Source organism: Fonsecaea monophora, assembly GCF_001642475.1.
Source record: "Fonsecaea monophora strain CBS 269.37 chromosome Unknown Scaff138, whole genome shotgun sequence".
Lineage (NCBI taxonomy): Eukaryota > Fungi > Ascomycota > Eurotiomycetes > Chaetothyriales > Herpotrichiellaceae > Fonsecaea > Fonsecaea monophora.
Window position 1 is genome coordinate 55,091 of NW_019174069.1, and position 13,997 is coordinate 69,087.

The window sequence follows — 13,997 nt, forward strand, 5'->3', positions numbered from 1 at the left end:
AGTTTGCTGACTCGTACCGACGTCAGGTACTGGGTCACGAATTGCGAGGCACTTGGAAACAGAGCAATTCTCGAGTCTCGATACAAGGTTTCCTCACGTCTAGGAGCTTCAGCGTGTCGAGAGATGTAAAGCACCAAAAGAACTCTAAGATGTACTCCCCCTCTCCCATTTATGGAGGTTGATCACGATACCACCCGCTGCCCTGGGATTTCCAATGCCTCATGCGCCAAAATGAACACGAGGGAAAAAATTGGGCATATGGGGCAAAGAGGGCAAATAGGTAAAGGGCCGGCATTACTCGGATTTGCGGGACACGCTGGATGACCAACAATTGGTTCAGCCTGTCAACCAAGCGACTAAGCGACCCTGCTGGTCTGCAACCAATATATTCATCCGGAATATGCGGCTCAAGGTTGGGAATTTCATTATTATTATTATTGTGGGCAGTCGACCGCCTCGGCGCCGTTTCGCTCTTCTGCCCACACTACCACACTACCCCTTTGGTGCACCCGCCACCCACCCCCCAATATGTACGATGATGTGATATTTCTCTCGTCGTCTTCTTGTCCTTGCTGCTCAGATGATGTCGACCCTCTCAGTTCAGACCTGCTGACTACGCTCCCAACCTACGAGTCATTCGATCAGAAGTTCCATTCATCATGACTTCTTGATCTCTGACAGCATTATCGTCCTTCCGCCCCATCCGGGCTCGCCGTCCACCGCGCCCCTCTTTATTCTCCCTCTGAACGATCATTCCTCGTATTCTCCATCCTCATGCCCTCTCGTTCTCTAAGCAATCCCCAGTTAGGCCGTGGTTCCTGAAAAGAGAGGACAGGTGGACACAACAAAAAACACTCCGATGGAGCATGTTACTAAAGAGTTGTGGCTCGGGACCGTCCTCTCGGGCGCCACTTGCTCAGTCAAGACGGTAGTATTTTGTGGATATTACCTCGTATAGTCTCTACAAGTACAAGTTGTCGTCATGGACTCTGAACCATTACCCTGAACCCCGCTAAAAATCCACTCCCGGTCAAAACTTTTCTTCAACATCCATAAACACCCCGTTGCTCTTGCCTTCATGCTCCAGGTGGTGGTAGGTTCAAGTCGAATTCTTCTTGATCATGGGCAACTCTTCCCACGATGCAATTGATCTCATTCGACGGAATCAGCCCCGGGGTGCGATCTGGAAGTCGGTGCGTCTCCAGATGTGCTAGGAAAGCTTGCAGTCCTGTGAATGTGGGTGTCACGTTAACTGTTGTCGCTTTCTTCTCTCCAAACACACCTAGCCTGGCCAGCTGCGTCGACATTCCGTCCTCGATCCAGCCTTTGGCCACTCCCTCCACACAACAGAAGTAACAGGCGAACACGTCGCCACTATTCATTGCATCGCCGATCGTCAACTTCTTGGACACATGACATTTGGCCAGTAGGTTCCATCGATATTTAATGCCTCCTTCAGAATATCGTACTTTGGTATCGTACGTCTTCTCAGCCTTGACCGCGCCACGTCCACCGCTCGGCAGCGCCCTTGAGACTAATGCTGGTCCTTCGAAATTGCACTTGGTGCAGCGCCAGAAATGTTCTTGACCTTTTGGCCCCTTGCGGTGTTCGAGCGAGAAACCCTTTTTGCGTGCGCCGAGTTGTTGCCTCACTGCACCCTTGCAGAATCCAGCAAGATTCGATTCACTCGGCAAGTTGAGCTGCGATCGCGCTATTTGCAATTGAGGTGGACCTGCAGGGGTCGATGCCAGCCGCATAGTAGATTCTAGTGACGCACTTTCAGATGTGGATTTCACCGTGATGCTGTCCGACATGCCATCCACGGACTGCGCCGTCGGCGAAGTTGGGCTGTTCAATGTGGCTATGTGCTCACTGCCACTCACGTCGAGCACTTTTGGCTTCACGTAGCGAGGCAGTCTGTTGAATTGCGCCTCCAATGCTGAGGGTGCAGGCTTGTGTATTGCCTCGGCGATTCCAGGGGGCAGTCCCCTGCGAATCGCGAATGATCCTATTTTGGACCCATTCGAACCAGTAGATCGAATCGACAGCGGTCGTGGAACTGAAGGAATCGGCGGCACCTGTGTAGAGCAACACAGTTAGTTCTCGTTAAGCCCGGCATTGCTGTTTGACTTACCCTTTGCTGGAAAAGAGGATCAGGTAGAACGGGCAGCATTTCACCCCCAGCGTTGCTGGTCTGGGGCCTGGAGATAGGCGAACTCGTTGTCGGTTGGTTCTGTAATATATTTGGATTCTGGTATCCATGCCACATCGACTGCTGCACTTGCTGTTGTAAATGGGGAGGCAGCTGTTGCAAAAGGCTTTGGTACTGTTGTTCTAGATCTGCAGCTGCTGGGGGACGACTCCGAGGTTCCGACGGGGCGACGAATTCCAGGGTGCTGTAGTCAGGATTTAACGGAACGGCCTGTCGTTGGTTTGATGACATCGTCGTCGACATGTTTGGCTTCATGGCTTCCCTTTCCTGTGTTTGTTCTGCTTCAGGGGCCAGGTTATGGTCAAGCTCGTGGATCTGGGCTGGAAGAACTGGCACGGAAGCCGGGTTGTCTTGTCCTATTCGAGGACTGCGCTCTTGGAAAGTGCTCTGTGGCACAGGGCTATACTGTACAGCTGGCGGCGGCTGATAAAAAGCCGACTCCTTCGGAAACCTTTGCCCTTTTTCGTCACTCGTATAGATCGGTCCCGTCAAGTTCGGTCTGTATGGTGGCGGGTCCGCATTTGTTGACAGAGAGCTGTCCTCGAGTTGCTGGGACACAGCGCCTTGGCTTGCCTGTCTCTGCATAGGAAATGGGAGAGCCGGCACATTGTCTTCGCCTGGCGTGCGGCTCTTGGGCGCGTCGCTCATGTAAGATAATGTTGAATTCATGGAGGTCCTCCGTTGCGGTGCCAAACCACCAGATGGTTTACGGTCATGCCCGACGGCTGTCCTTGAGCTGTATGTAGTATAGGATGTGCCCGATTGAGTGTCGTATGGTCTTCCGCCGAACGACGAATGTGTACTGCGGCTACTTGAATAAGCTAGCGATCCAGGCAACTGGACCTTGTCGGAGTCATCGATATATGGACGGGCAATTTGCTTCATTGCCGCGGTAGCTGTCGACATGCGCTGGTAAAGCTGACCTAGGCATACTGTTGCATTGACCCGACAATCGTCTGATGTTTCCTTCAACATGTGGAGGTTTAGAGTTGCTTCATCCATAAAAACCTCCCTCAGATGCGAAATTACTGCCTGCTGCAAGTTGATGAGGATGTCTTTCATCTGCTCTCGAGCGATAGCGTCCCCTCGGGCATATGTCTCGCCAAAGCGACGAACGTCGTGGTCGTACAAGCTCTGCACCGCGGTACCCCCTAGCGATAGAGAGTCTTCCAAATCCTTTGTCAACTCCTCTGGCAGAATGAACTCCTCCGAAGATTGTTTATTCTTGAGCCGCTGTACCAACTTTGAAGCATCGCGGTAGGCACCAACAACTGTACGCAAGACGAATTAGTGAGTGGTTTGAGGACAACTAGCTTGACTGAACGTGGCACTCATTCATTCGGACTTCGGACATGTCGAGGCTGCAATCCCACTCAACTCGTAGAGTAGGTCCAGTTGATCGCCACTGTTGCACAAGCCGATCTCAGAATAGCATCGTCGGTGTAGCCTTGTCAACAATATTGAGGCTCCGTGCGCGCCTTGTCCCAGCTTTCCGGAATATTGACCTATTCAGGCAAGACCTCCGACGTCTCTCGTGCTTTCAGGAACATGAAGGGATGCTGACGAGGTTGTGGACGATTCGTTGCGAAGCAGAAACGACATAGACAGATAGGATAGGAAACGGAGTAAGCTCACCAGCCTCAACACATGCTTCGATCGACATGACATCCATGGCTATCGGGCGTGATGCGCAGCCGCAATTTGGATGTCGGTACTGATGATTGAGGGGCGTATGTTGATCCTGTATCAACTCATCGACGCAGCATTCAAAGCCTCAATCATGGCAAAAGACATCAAGAACGGAGGAAGGATGAAAGCGAACGCTCGGGCGAAAACATCAGCAGGAGGAAAAGTTGAAAGCCCGGGGAAAGTCTCGCTACTTGAAGGCTGAGGCTGAGTGCAGGCTATTGGCAATAGAAGTGCTCTACGCAAGTCCCAAAATGGCATTTCACTTTGTGGTCCAGCCTGCACACCGGCTGCCTGCAGCAATAATGGTTCGTATTGACGTGTGCGCACTCCGCCCAAGCTGATAAAAGCGAGGCCTGTGCTAGTTGGGTCTCACAGCCGTGGCCGTTGTGGATGGTGGGCTGTACCACGTACGAAAGTCTCCGTCCAGGGATGGGTAACCAGAGATGGAAGCGGACTACGAACGGCGGGCCAGAACGAGATAAGGATAAAGGCATCGAGACGAATCGATTAGCACTGTGACACGCTGTTTGACCGCCCAGAGATAGCATCGTGGTTCATCCCCGGGGAGGCGTTCGCCGCCGCGGACGGTGGACTGCAGACAAGGCTTGCTGCACGAGAAACCCATGCGCAATGGCTCTGGGGATGGGTTGAACTAGGAAACAAGAGTGCGGTTTTGGCACGCCAGGACCAGGCAAGGGGGACAGGGCGTCAACAAAAGCCATCTGAGCACGAAGTCAGCGACCCGTTCAATTGGCGCAGGGATCCTTGGGCTGACCTTGGCATGCAGCCGCAAAGCCTTGAGGACTTGGGACTCGGGCATGGAATGGCGTTCTGCAATCCCAATGGCGGAGGAAGAGAGTTCGAGCTGAAAAGAGAACAACACAGCGAGCCCATGTCAAAAATAAGTGACAGAGTCTGACGAGAAATAGCGATGAGGAGCGATTCACTATTGGCTCAAAGGTAACCATCATTAGCTATGCTCGGTAATGACACCCCTATCCTCATCGCCTTCAAGTGACTACCCACAATTCAGAAATGGCATCTACATTCTGTCAGACTTTGCCAATTTTATTCTTCCAGAGGCTCGACGGCTGCTTAGTTTGGTCGGGGGGATATTCTAGCGCGAGTACGTGGGTTAGGAGGAGAGGAGTCGAGGCGTCGAGGTGGGTTGGTGGTGAGTGTCTAGACTCGCGCCTCCATCTGCCTCCCATCTGCATCTTCCCACTACTACAACTTGCCAGTGTCAACAACTTTCATCATCTCCTCATCAGACCATGTTCCCCTGCAGGCTGCCCGCAATCCCCTGCATTGGTCCGGGAAATTACCGCTTTGTCAAAAACTGCCATCATCCTCGTACGTGATGATTGCTCCATGCGATCTACTCGTATCATTCCACGTGCGGAACATTCACCTCCTAGTCAAGTCAAGCATTGTGCCACATGCTGCCCCTATCGATAGATCCTAGACCACGGTACACGGCCCGAATCAAGCACCACTACCGAGTACTTTACAAGGTTCTGTGACACCGATTGAAAAAGTCCGGCAACCCCGAACAGCAAGCAGTCGTCTAGCACAAATATCCCGCAAGCTTCCCGACCGCGAACGATCCTTTTGAGTCAAATACCTTGTTGTCGCGAAGCAGTACAGGTGGGGATCTTGAGAAGCGAGAAGAGAAAACAGGGGCAGCTGCAGCAACACGGCGCGATGGATTCCTCGTGCACATTCAGTCCCTATTATTATGGGGCACTGACATTAAGACAACCCCAGATCCATCCAGACACATTTTGTCGTTCCCTCATAAGTGAGCCTTGCCTGAGAGCAGGCGCTGAATGGCTTCATTGGTCAGAGGTGCGTACCCTGTTCCCTCTCTCTCAATCCAGAACATCCGGTCCTTGGTGCCTTCTGGCAGCAGGAAGCCTGTCGAGAAACAATAAGCAGTGCGTTCATAGAGAGGGTGTCATCTGGGGAGTGACTCTCACCATCTTTTCGCAGACCTGTCTTCAACTTCTTCATAATGGTCGAAACCCGTTCGCTACTACTTTCACCGCTCAGACCACCCGAGTCTTGTGGCGCACCATCATGAACCAGAATTCGGACGAAGCGCGGCACTGCATATGCCGGCAGGGCGCTTTCTGAAGTACGCAGCCATTCTTCTAGTTGAGACATGATGTCCTGATGAGCTTGATCCGACTGCTCCAGAGGCACTCCCCTCAAAGTAATTGCTGCACAACCCAATTGTCCATCATACCCGTAATGGTTCATTGGGATGGCATAGACGTTGACAGAAGCAATCTTGGGATGTCTACTGATCCATGCTTCTACTTCGGTAGTGGAAATATTGTGACCTTTGGCGCGATAGGTATCTGCCAGGCACCGTCAGCATTTTCACCATTGTTGCGCCCAAGGAGGAGGTCTCATGGACAATCACGTACCTCCAAGTCGGTCACGAAATTGAATGAATCCATCTTCGTCCTACAAGAGATGTCGGCTCAGCATGCTCTCTCTCCAATTTATGGCTTGAACTTACCATCACCATCGCGTCCCCGAATCGAATGTATTCGTCCCCTTTCTCGAAAACATCCCTCAGGGACTTTTTCAGAGTAGCCTCTGCACCACCCTCTCCGACGTAGTCGTGGCGCCTTTGGAATGGAGGGGCGATCTTGGAAATGGCCTCACCAACCTCTCCCAGCTGTGCCTTGATGCAAAACCCTGTCTTGGGATCTCTTAGCACTTCCCCTGTCTCGAAATCGGCCCTGATGATCCAGAACGACCTCTGGCCAAACCAGTTACCCCGTATTATGGGACCCCAACGGGCGACCTTTCCCACCCCGAGATCGTTCTTGTTCGAGTTCAGTATCGAGGTTGTTCCCTCGCTTGATCCGTAGTACTCTACTATCCAAGGGATTCCAAACCTTTCCCTGAATGCTTGCCACACATTGGGAGCCAGCCCCAGACCGAAGGCGAGATCAACCTGGTGATCTTTTTCGTTGGGAAATCGGGGATCTGGGGGAGACTGGACTAAATAACGGAACATTTCGCCGATATAGACGATGGCATTCGCCTGGGAGCGTCGAATGTCGGCCCAGAACTCCCGCCGGGAGAATCGCCGTGCAAGAATCACGGTCGCCGACGACGTAAATGCGGCCGGCAGGCAAGCGAAGGATGCGGTGCCGTGGAACAGGGGCAAGCAGACATACCACCTTCTGTGGCTTCCCTGCATGAATGGCCACATTCTTGGGAATCCAATCAGATGTTCATGTCCAAGCGGCCATATCAGAGCTTTGGGCATCCCTGTTGTTCCGGACGTAAAGAGATATTGCCCGGCATCGGTGGGTCCGACCTTCGGTCTCTTGTGTTTGGGGAAGTCGGCCATCTCTGGTCTGACAGGAGGCAACTCGTCGTGCTTTAGCAACAAGGTTCCTTCGAGGTGAGGTTGAATCGGAGGGTACGAGTTATAGTCGTACAGAATGATCCTCGGAAGAGATGATGAGACAGGTGTTGAAGAGCCTTGGACAGCCTCGTCCTGCCCCAAAGCCTTTGCGAGGACATCATACAGCTCGTAAGTTGTGATGCAGACTGTGGCTTCGCTGACTTTGAGACAGTGCTTGATGTGGGTTCCGGTAATGGATGTATTGACCGGTGCAGCGATAGCACCGAGCTTGTACAGAGCCCACCAAGAAAAGATGAACTCTGGCGAGTTGTTGACGAACATTGCAACCACGGTTCGGTTCTTGATCCCGAGCGCTTCAAATGTTTCGGCCACTCGACCGATCTCTTCACGTAGTTGGCGGTACGTCCAGCTCCGGCCTTCAAAGACGAACGCCTCCTTGTCGGTGTGGTGGTTCTGGTCATAAGTCGAATGTAGGATGTGGTAGAAGGACCAGTCGTCATCTCCGTATTTTGCGCACAAGTCCAGCGCGTACTTTTGGATATTCTTTGTTGATCGAATCTGGGCGAGGTCGCTGCGAATCGAATATTTGGCATCGAGATACATGCTGATGCCCGTGAACGCCGCGGCGGCGCCAGCAGCGAGCAGTGCCATTGCTGCTTGTGTAAGGCCTGAGGTGAAGTCTTGTCAAAGGCTGTGTGGCACGAGGGGGTATCGTAGTTTCAAAGGGAAGCAAAGAGACCACACACACCCCCTCTCTCTCTGTGGGTATCTGTCTCTCTCTCCCTCTGTCCCTTACGATCCATTTTGGGAAGAGCCTCGGATATGGTGGAGATGTGATGGGAACGACTCAATAATAGCCGTACAAGCCGTTTTAGTGCGGATCTGGCACCGCGGCTGGGACGAGGTAGTGCAGACTGGTCCACTCATCGTTGCGGTTTCCTCCAAGTACATTGCCTAGGTACATTGAGAGACTCTTCATTCTCCATGTCTCATTCCGTTTGACGATATGGGGGAAGAATATGCGGGGCGCGAATGATGGGGTAGAAAAAGGAAGCCTGCGTCTAGCCTCATTTATGGTCGTCCGTATGTTTTCCAGGTGGCTGTCCGGTGGCGTATTTTATTCTCTGACGCAACTTCTCCCAACGCGTTATCAATGGGGGATTGGCTTGTGGTCCTTTGGGATACAAAATTAGTACCGTGAACAGCCACCAGAACGACCACACAAAAATCCCAGTTTCCGACCCCTCAACGTCGGGATGGACGACAGCACCATCTACAACGACTCCCGGCACAATATCTTGAGCTTTACGGACCACTCATCGGAAGGGGTGTCGCCCTTGGAACAAGATGTCTTGGACGAATACGAGAGGTTATCGAGGAATATGAAGGAGGTGAGTCACTCTCATCTCATCTCGTCGCGTCGCGTCGCGTCGCGTTGTGTCGTGTCGTCGACTCTACCATGCCATACCCTACCCTACCCTACACTTTTCACTCGAAAGATCTGTGGAGGGAGTGATATGCCATCCTGCCCGGGAAGCAAGCAAGCAAGCAAGAGACGAAGAAGGGTGCCATCAAGTCTCCCTTCGTCGGATGGATGTAGATGCCATCCTGGGGAGGGTTTCCTTTTTTGTGTTGCTTGGAAGGCGGTTACGGAAACCAACTTACTTCTCTTTTACGTCTCCCAAAAACCCCAGTTCTAGTTCCAGTTCCAGTTTTAGTTCTATTCTGACACAACACTGTTATTTTCCCTCGAACAGCTCTCGTCTACGCTGGCCGACCTCTCCGGCGGACCTATTACGCTCGAAATCGCCGAGGGACTTCGGTTGTTGGAGCGCAAGGTCGCTAGCGTCTATACGCTGATGAAGGCGAGTGTGTACAGCATTGTTCTGCAACAGGGGCAGGTCGAGGGAGGAGACGATGCTGCCGGCGCCGCAGACGGACCGGATGATGATGGGGGAGAGGCGGCCGAATAAATGTTTACAGGGCCAATTGGGGTCTTGTGCTTGTATTATGGATACCCCTTAGGGTAACGACATGAGGTAAACAGGACGGATACATCCCTTGACGAGTGACGCGAACTCATGAGCCACGACAAGGACTTGTCAAAACTGAGCGGCATGTTGGAAGTGTTGTCCTTTGCCGGTCAAAATTTGGTCCACCCTGATTTTGTACAAAAATACGACAGAGACGCAAACATGGTCTGCTGTCTAATGTCTGGTCCGGGAATGCTAATATACAAAATCCCTGATCTATGTTTGGCCAGCATAGTACACCTTGCGAACATCCACCAACTTCTTGCCCCGAGCCCTTGCGATATCCTCGGGGTGCTTCTGACTCAACAGAGCCTGCACCGCAGCCTTGACTGTGTTCATAGGATTTCTCGATCGTGTCACGCGGGCAGATAGATCGTGGATCCCCGCACATCTGCAAATCTCCCAAATATACTGTTGACATCGGAGCCCGAAGCCTGTCAACGGTACAGTTAGCAGTGCAATCTCGCCACGGACTGGGGAAGAAAAGTACCTGGTGGTCTTGCATATAGTTCCAGCTCGGTGGCGCTGACCTTGGCCTTCAGATCTCCATAAATGGTTCGATTTTCGTACCGCAGGATGGGAACCATATTCCGGATGGCACGGTACTGACTCTGGACCAGAGCAGCAGAGCTTTCCTGAGACTTCCCTTCTCCGATACCGATGAGACCCTGACCGTTTCCGGCTATGCTTAGACAGTACATCTTTCTTATCTTGCCTAGCCTTGTCTGGTTCGTAACACTGTGGAAGATGAGGGTCTTGACCCGTAACTGCGCTATTTGTTTCTCGCTGTATCCGGTCATCTGCATCAACTGCAGGAGAGCAGGCGAAACGGCCCGTTCCTTTCTCTCAGTCCCTTCCTCATCTCTTTGAGATTTCTTTTTCTGAGGTTTGGCCGGCTCCGAAATTCTGGGCAAGTCCGGAGCAAGTGCAGTGGGAGGATTTCTCTCGGCCTCTTCACGTCCGACGGTCATGCGGAGATTCTTGTCAAACTTGTCCCATAGCTCTTGGTCATAGTCGTTTTCGTTTTTCGGTTCGGGGATCTTGTTGATGAACTTGACAAAGTCGTCCTCCAGCTCTTCATCCGTCTTTAGCCTCGACTTGTCATCGATATTGGTCATCGGTGCCCGCACTGGCTTATCTACCACCGGATCGATCTTGGTCAATTCATCGTAGTATTTCAGCTTCCAGGGATCTGTCCGCATGCCAGTCTGCGTTTGCAGTTGGTCGAGATCGATGAGTTTCTGAGCTGCCTCGATTGCTGCTCGCTGCTGCGGAGAGTATCGCTGAGGAAGGGTGCCATTTTGGACCGAAGGAAACTCCCTAGCTTTGGCATTGAGATCCACTCGGTTGATCTCTGCCTTCACGCTTGGGAACCGCGGTTTTCGTTTCTGATAGATGGGGGAGGAATGAAACTGACGGCGAGGAAAGGACTTTGGGCGAGAGGATCGTGAAAAGAGGCAGAAAAGACACTCTGAGGACCGAGCGACACTCATAGTGTCAATGCAGCTTGGGGCTGCGCAACAGGGTCGAGATGTTATATGCAAGTCGGAGTGTCGAAGTTGGATCGCAAGGAAACAAAATTGCTGGGCGTGTCAATTGAGCTGGACCCACGCTAATCTCTTTTGGGAATCTCGAGCGTGCGCCCTCACATTCTTCCTGTTCAGAAAGCACTTTTCATGTCAATACTCCCATCCTGGTCCCTTGATCTCAAACGAAGGTATCGGCTGCTACTACTTTCTGCAGCGTATTACCCATCTAATTGTACCCCCTTCATTTGCAGATCCACATTCACGCCGCCCACGACTATGGTCTGGTGACAAGGCTGAATATTTGATATTTTAATTTTGGAGCCATCCCGAAAATGGAGCGATCTGATACCCAATTCCTAAGATTTAACAAGGACTCAATCTGTTATTAGATAGGGGATCTTGGATTCTCTGCTGATCAGTATCATCGACTTCTCTTCCTCGAGATGGAAGACTTTCCAAGGTTCATCATCGGGCACCATGACCCTAAGAGGCCCTTGCCTGTCTCGATAGACACCATACAAGATGCACATGCTGCAAATGTGAGAGCACTATCGCTTCTGAAGTGGCACATGTCGACTGACTTTAGACAAGTACGACATGGTCACAAGCCCCATCACGACTCCCCATTTCCATTCCCGGGTCTTGACTCTGCTGTCTTCATCGCTTGCTCTGCATTCAGAAGAAGACATCACAAAGACTAAAAGCGCTTCGCCTATTGTTATACCACCATTAACTCCAGCGGATTCTCCTTTGACCCCAGACGAGTCCATCAGTCAGACCATCGGCGTCACCAGTTCCTGGATCGACCTGGGTTCTCCAGATCCGATCATCGCAGATATATCTCGACAAGTGCTTCAACTGGAAGTGGCTTATGCTGCCTTCTGTGGACTCACATACGTCTTGATCACAGGCCCTCTTCTGCGTGGTCACGGTGTCTCCGACAGCGGAATTGCCCAATATGCGAGGGCACTCTCGGACGCCCTGAGCCAAGGTCCCTATTTGCAGTTATACATTTGGTTTCCGATGATCGACCACTCCGAGGAACACATTGACCAGATGGGCAGCTTGGCACCATTTGCCCGCCAACAGTTTCTCGAGCAGGACGAGGCCGAAGTCGAAAGATTGGATGTTTTTGGATCCTGGGAGGCGTGGAACATGATTAGATCGATATGTAAATATCCTGCGAGGTTATGTGTAGGTAAGCATAATACATCTCTTCTACCATCCACCCTTGCGTGTTATATACAGTCATTTGACGCTGACCGTCTCCAGCACTGTCGACACCAAAACTGCTCCCTCCAGTTCCCATCCAGTCAAGATGGTACTCGGAGCCCGTCCGGCTTATCACCCTCGACAAGGAGATATTTGCTAGGAACGCAAAAGGGTATCCCGTCCTGACTCGTGCGCATCAAGCCTTTGTTCTGAGATTCGCTCGGCTTCGTACGGCACCATGGTTCCTTCTGTGCGATGTGGGGACGATTCCTAGCAACAAAACGGACGGCAACACACTGAACCCATTGGCGACGGAGATCAATGCATTCCCTACCCTCGCCGAAGCAGCACAGAGTCCAAATCTCAAGGACGCGACCCCGCACCTCTCGTACATGCGCAACTTGCAAACCAAACAGCCACCACAAACAGCCATTGATCGCTTCGGGGCCGGCTATCAAGATTACCTCCAAGCGCCCTTGCAGCCACTCTCCGTCAACCTCGAGAGTATCACTTACGAAGTCTTCGAGAAGGACCCGATCAAGTATGCATGGTATGAGCGCGCCATCGCTCGGGCCCTGCACGACTGGATTGAACAAGGAAAACCAACGTCCAACCCAGACGGACGAGTTGTTGTTGCTGTGGTCGGGGCAGGCCGTGGCCCGCTGGTCACTCGGGCACTCCAAGCAAGTCAAGATGTCGGCGTTGAGATTGACATGTGGGCATTGGAAAAGAACCCAAACGCATTTGTCCTTCTCGAGCGTCACAACAAGATGACGTGGAATGGCCGGGTAAATCTGGTGAAATCGGACATGAGGACGTGGAGGGGACCTATTCGCGCTGCGGACACACCACGACCGACTCGAAGATACAACACCTCCGCAGACAGCGACGATGACGACGACAATAAGAAGGACAAGACTTCGGGGAAAGAAGAAGCCACCCCTGGTGGTCCCGAATCAACCTTTACAGGATCACCCAGTCTCGATAGCACGAACCTACTTGCCACAACCGCCCAGACTACTACGACCCCAACGCCGTACAAGATTGACATTCTGATCAGCGAACTCCTAGGATCCTTTGGCGACAACGAGCTGTCCCCGGAATGTCTCGATGGGGTCCAGCACCTCCTGAACCCCGTGCACGGAATCTCCATCCCGGCCTCGTACACGGCGCATGTCACGCCGATCGCGGCGCCCAAGCTCCACGCGGACATCTTGCACGGGATGACCAGCAACGCCAACGCGAGCGAGACGCCGTATGTGGTCATGTTCAACGCAATCGACTACCTGAGCACGAAGCCGGGTGCTGCTGCTGCGGAATTTGAGGCACAGCATAAAATGCCGGGAACTGTGAGTACTATCCACCGTCGTCCAATTCCCGGCGATTTATCGAGTCCTACTTCCCCCTCGGAAACGGCAGACACGACGGCGACGCCATATTCCAAAGCGCACACTCGCCAGCCGGTGCAGCAATCGTTCTCCCCGCCCCCGCCACAAGTACCACCGACGCCAGTCCCCATCATCCAGCAGACATGGGCGTTCCAGCACCCGAACCCGGCCCTGCCCAGCCTGACGCCTTCGACCATCGGGACGACAACGACCGAACCCTCCCTCACAAACAACCACAACGCCCGCTCGTGTCAGTTGACGTTCCCCATCCCGCATCGGGGCGCATGCCACGGGCTGGCGGGGTACTTTGAGACGGTGCTCTACAAGGGCGTCGAGCTGTCGACGAATCCGGAGACCATGGACCAAAAGAGCGAGGGCATGATTAGTTGGTTCCCGATCTTTTTTCCCTTGAAGGTGAGTTGATGGCCCTTACTCTTCCTCTTCTATTCACCACTGTCACCCTGTTTCCCTTCCTTTTTTTTTCCTTTTTTTTTCCCTTTTTTTTCTTCTCCCTCTTTTCTCTTTTCCCCCTTTGTTTTTTCC

General features: G+C 52.5%; 5 protein-coding genes across 5 annotated transcripts; 2 read left to right on the top strand and 3 right to left on the bottom strand.

Moving 5' to 3' along the window:
• Positions 1–1,076: 1,076 nt before the first annotated feature.
• Positions 1,077–3,884, bottom strand: AYO21_10980 (hypothetical protein; the record flags this gene model as incomplete). The annotated part of the gene is made up of 3 exons (XM_022660883.1): positions 1,077–2,078; positions 2,135–3,483; positions 3,848–3,884. The coding sequence occupies 3 exons, from the start codon at positions 3,882–3,884 to the stop codon at positions 1,077–1,079; spliced, it is 2,388 nt and encodes a 795-aa protein (XP_022506827.1).
• Positions 3,885–5,696: 1,812 nt separating this feature from the next.
• On the bottom strand, positions 5,697–7,943 carry AYO21_10981 (hypothetical protein; the record flags this gene model as incomplete). The annotated part of the gene is made up of 4 exons (XM_022660884.1): positions 5,697–5,818; positions 5,881–6,264; positions 6,334–6,373; positions 6,429–7,943. 4 exons carry the CDS (start codon positions 7,941–7,943, stop codon positions 5,697–5,699), a joined length of 2,061 nt encoding a protein of 686 aa, XP_022506828.1.
• A 605-nt stretch (positions 7,944–8,548) lies between these two features.
• AYO21_10982 (hypothetical protein) lies at positions 8,549–9,265 on the top strand (the record flags this gene model as incomplete). Its single annotated transcript, XM_022660885.1, has 2 exons — positions 8,549–8,683; positions 9,050–9,265. The coding sequence occupies 2 exons, from the start codon at positions 8,549–8,551 to the stop codon at positions 9,263–9,265; spliced, it is 351 nt and encodes a 116-aa protein (XP_022506829.1).
• A 276-nt stretch (positions 9,266–9,541) lies between these two features.
• AYO21_10983 (hypothetical protein) lies at positions 9,542–10,818 on the bottom strand (the record flags this gene model as incomplete). The annotated part of the gene is made up of 2 exons (XM_022660886.1): positions 9,542–9,759; positions 9,816–10,818. 2 exons carry the CDS (start codon positions 10,816–10,818, stop codon positions 9,542–9,544), a joined length of 1,221 nt encoding a protein of 406 aa, XP_022506830.1.
• Positions 10,819–11,297: 479 nt separating this feature from the next.
• Positions 11,298–13,877, top strand: AYO21_10984 (hypothetical protein; the record flags this gene model as incomplete). The annotated part of the gene is made up of 3 exons (XM_022660887.1): positions 11,298–11,393; positions 11,446–12,052; positions 12,127–13,877. The coding sequence occupies 3 exons, from the start codon at positions 11,298–11,300 to the stop codon at positions 13,875–13,877; spliced, it is 2,454 nt and encodes an 817-aa protein (XP_022506831.1).
• Between the last annotated feature and the right edge of the window lie 120 nt (positions 13,878–13,997).